The 3,827-nt window shown below is 35.4% G+C and overlaps 1 protein-coding gene across 2 annotated transcripts; it reads left to right on the top strand.

The window, feature by feature from the left end:
• On the top strand, positions 1,016 to 3,519 carry LOC109233133 (3-oxoacyl-[acyl-carrier-protein] reductase FabG-like). Of its 2 annotated transcripts, none has more exons than XM_019398904.1 (3): positions 1,016 to 1,451; positions 2,176 to 2,405; positions 3,142 to 3,519. In XM_019398904.1, the coding sequence occupies exons 1-3, from the start codon at positions 1,103 to 1,105 to the stop codon at positions 3,418 to 3,420; spliced, it is 858 nt and encodes a 285-aa protein (XP_019254449.1). In that variant the 5' UTR covers positions 1,016 to 1,102; the 3' UTR covers positions 3,421 to 3,519. The 2 variants fall into 2 exon arrangements, with proteins under 2 accessions (XP_019254449.1, XP_019254450.1); XM_019398905.1 differs by having other exon boundaries at positions 1,020 to 1,451; positions 2,245 to 2,405.

Genomic DNA, 3,827 nt, shown 5'->3' with positions numbered 1-3,827 from the left:
AGAGGATAAGTATGTAAAAAATGTATTGCTCAAGTGGTGAGCGCCCTTCACTTCCAACCAATAGGTTGTGAGTTTGAGTCACCCCAAGAGCAAGCTGAGGAGTTCTTGGAGGGAGGGTAAAAAAAATCTCGACAGGTACCAAAATTAATGCTAATTTAGCTGATGAAATAAGAGGAAGAGCTGATAATATTAAGGATAAGTGATTATTAAAAGGGTTTTTGAATTGAAATGTTTTCATAAGTTTAAAGCCTGAATTTTGTAATATAATTAATTACTAAAACAAAGAACTTCTGCAAAGTAAAACAGCGGAAATTCTTAAGAAATAGCCAAGTATAAACTTCTTCAAAGGTAGAGTAGAAAAAACAAAATAAGAAAATACTTGCAGTCTCTTTTACTTTGTAGTGACAATGAATTGTAGCCCTTGGATCTTATCATGATGAGTTGGATGCAATTTGTTAAGTTTTATTTGGGTAGAATAGCCTAATAAATACTTCTATTTGTCCCGCTTTGTCATTTAGGTCCCGATACTCTACCAAGTTTCATCCAGACACTTGTAGTTTTCAAAACACATCATTTTAAACCCCTCCGGCCTCGCGTGTGTTTGAAGTTTCATCCAGGTCTCGTGTGTTTGAAGAACACGCGAGGCCGGAGGGGTTTAAAATAATGTATTTTGAAAACTACAAGTGCCTGGATGAAACTTCGTAAAGTATCGGGACCGGAATAACAAAGCGGGACAAGTAGAAGTGTTTATTAGGCTATTCTGCCTTTTATTTGTATCTCTAAAACATCTTTTGAATATTATTTATATAATTTATAAAATTTATTTTCCGTGACACAGGTTACACGACCAAAACTAGTTTGATAAAAGGGACCATCTGTTTAATGTCTACCAACAATCTTGCTGGAGCCTATCAACTCATGCACCACGGTACGTTACATAGGCAAGTCTACAAACTATAGCGTCATAACATGTGAAACACGTTGTTCTATTTAAAAATTATGTACATCTTCAGTTCACAAATTCAGAATTCACACCTATAAATTTAGAACCATATCATAGCATTATAAACACCGAAAAACTCCTAGCAAGTCCGATAGCAATATGACAACTCAACAGAAGAGCAATATAGCAGACCATTTGGAGCCATGGCGCCAATTGCAAGGCAAAGTGGTGTTTGTCACCGGTGCATCGGCGGGACTCGGCCGTGAATTCTGCCTTGACCTAGCTAGGGCAGGCTGTAAAGTCGTGGCAGCCGCTCGTCGGGCGGACCGGTTGAAGTCCCTTTGTGACGAAATTAATATAATTGCTAGTTCAAATACTCATCTTGGTAGAGCTGTGGCTATTGAACTTGATATTACTGCTGATGGTCCAACTATTGAAGCCTCTGTAAAGAAAGCGTGGGATGCTTTTGGCTACGTTGATGCTCTTATTAACAATGCTGGTGTTAGAGGTAACGTATGTAGGTTAGGTCTAATGTATGTGTGTACAAAGGTTTGATACTACAGGTAGGACAAATACCTTTAACCAGAAATGAAAGAATTATTTAAAGTAAGAATATTTTTTTCACTTTAACAAGGAATCCCTTTTTTGGCATTTTATTTGAGAAAGAGAGCTATAGTAAGGTCAGTTCCTATAGTCAAAGTTTATATTGCTAAGGTATTAAGGTAATAGTAAACTTAAATAAGTAAGTAATTCTGTATGATATTCATAAAATATTCATATTTGACACTTGTAGTGGAGCTAGAAATTCATAGAGGTGAATTTCGAACAAAAATGTCACATCAGATATTTCAACCCGTAACCTATTTTGCTAGTAAAAAACACATGTAACCTAATGCAATCTTTGAACTCCTCGGCCACTAAAATAAAAATCTCCCCTTATGCCCAAGGGAATTTAATAATTTATACATAATTAAGAAAATTATTTTTTCAGCATAAGAAATTCAATTGAACCACAAGCTAGCTCCACCCCATGGTCTACACTTGGAGAAAATACAATACTTCATCCCATCTTAAACTATAGAATTGACGAGTGAGCTTTTACTAGGAGTAATTACTTAGAGTTTATGGTGTTATTTTTTGAACTTTTAAATAACCTATTCATCCCAAAGAGAATGATTGAATTTGGTAGGCTGCTTTAGCTCCATAATCTGAATCTACATTTGTGTTTATAGGTGGAGTAAAATCAGCAGTAGATCTTTCTGAGGAAGAGTGGCGTAATACTGTAAAGACAAATTTGACAGGATCTTGGCTAGTTTCCAAGTATGTTGGAAGACACATGAAAGCTGCAAAAAGGGGAGGCTCCATTATTAATATTTCATCTATTTCTGGTTTAAATAGAGTTTTATTTCGTGGGGGTGTTGCCTATAGCTCCTCCAAGGCAGCCATGGATTCCATGACCAAGGTTATAACCTAACGTCCAAACTTATCTTACCCTAGGGTGCTTTTGGTATGAAGTCAATTTTCTGGTGTATGGTTCTTATAAAATATAAAAGGGCAGTCCAGTACACTAAGCTCCCACTATGCGCAGGGTTCGGGAAAGGGCCGGACCACAAAGGTCTATTGTACGCAGCCTTACCCTGCATTTCTGCAAGAGGATGTTTCCACGGCTCGAACCCGTGACCTCCATGAAAAATAGTTTCCACCCAAAAGGAAAGATGACTTCCATCATTTTCCAACGAAAGTTATTCTCCTTGACAATTATCCTAAGTGTTAAATTCATAAACCAACACTTAGGACATTATAATCGATTTTTAATGCTCAATTTTTTTATCAGACACTGATTTGCTATATTATTATCGAACTTTAATAAATGATTTTTTCTGTAGAAAATATTTTCAGCTCTCCAACCAGAAGATATTTTGTCAAAAAATATTTTCCATAAAATCATGTTAGTCACACCAAACACACCTCTACTCTAAATTTTATGAGATGGGAAAGTTGAAATCGTGCACTCATTATGAATTATAATTTGTCAATCCCATTTGGTCACATGTAGGATTTTTCCAAACCTTTCATTTTTACTTTTGTCGCTTCTAATTTATTTATTAAATATATCTGTTTTTCCTAGACAAATATTTCTTGCTTTCCCATCTTCGAGAAATCTCTAAACTGACATTTTGAAATATATCTACATGCAGATAATGGCATTAGAATTGGGAGAATACAACATTAGAGTGAATGCAATAGCTCCAGGGATTTTCAAATCGGAGATTACTGAGAAACTAGTAGAAAAAGATTGGCTAAAGAATGTAGCAACAAGAACTGTTCCACTGAAAACTTTTGGAACCACAAATCCAGCATTAACTTCACTAGTGAGATATTTGGTCCATGACTCTTCCAACTATGTATCTGGCAATATCTTTATTGTTGATGCTGGTTATACTCTACCTGGCTTCCCTATCTTTTCTTCTCTATAAGTTATATCACTTGAAGAGGAATAGTAGTATATTATTGATAAAACATTTTTCTATTATTAGGAATGTGGTGTATGCATAATTCATGAATCTTGTTTTTGAGTAGTTGTCCCAAAGTGAAAAGGTAGATATTATACAATAATCTCATGGTTAAATCCATGTCTTTACCGATATAAACCAACACACACCTTTTATTTGTTATTCATCTTTATGCAGTGCTAGAAAGTACTAGTAATATTCCTACATATATCTACTTAATCTTGTTGGAAGAGTCCAACTCAAGTACAATTACTAACAGTGGCTTGTTGGAGGAGTCCAACTCAAATACAATAATGGACACTAGCAGTCAGTGGCGAAGTCAGAAATTTACTCAAGGGTGTTCAAAATTGAAAGAAGTGAAAAAAATTCTC

Source organism: Nicotiana attenuata, chromosome 10 (genome assembly GCF_001879085.1).
Source record: "Nicotiana attenuata strain UT chromosome 10, NIATTr2, whole genome shotgun sequence".
In the NCBI taxonomy this organism is placed as follows: Eukaryota; Viridiplantae; Streptophyta; class Magnoliopsida; order Solanales; family Solanaceae; genus Nicotiana; species Nicotiana attenuata.
This window is presented reverse-complemented; position numbering and strand designations above follow the sequence as displayed.

Excerpts from the sequence above, each read along its gene's own strand:
- LOC109233133 (XM_019398904.1), top strand. The coding sequence starts at position 1,103 with ATGACAACTCAACAGAAGAGCAATATAGCAGACCATTTGGAGCCATGG. Across the intron at positions 1,452-2,175 it reads TAACAATGCTGGTGTTAGAG|GTGGAGTAAAATCAGCAGTA; the intron begins GTAACGTATGTA and ends TTGTGTTTATAG. Across the intron at positions 2,406-3,141 it reads CCATGGATTCCATGACCAAG|ATAATGGCATTAGAATTGGG; the intron begins GTTATAACCTAA and ends ATCTACATGCAG.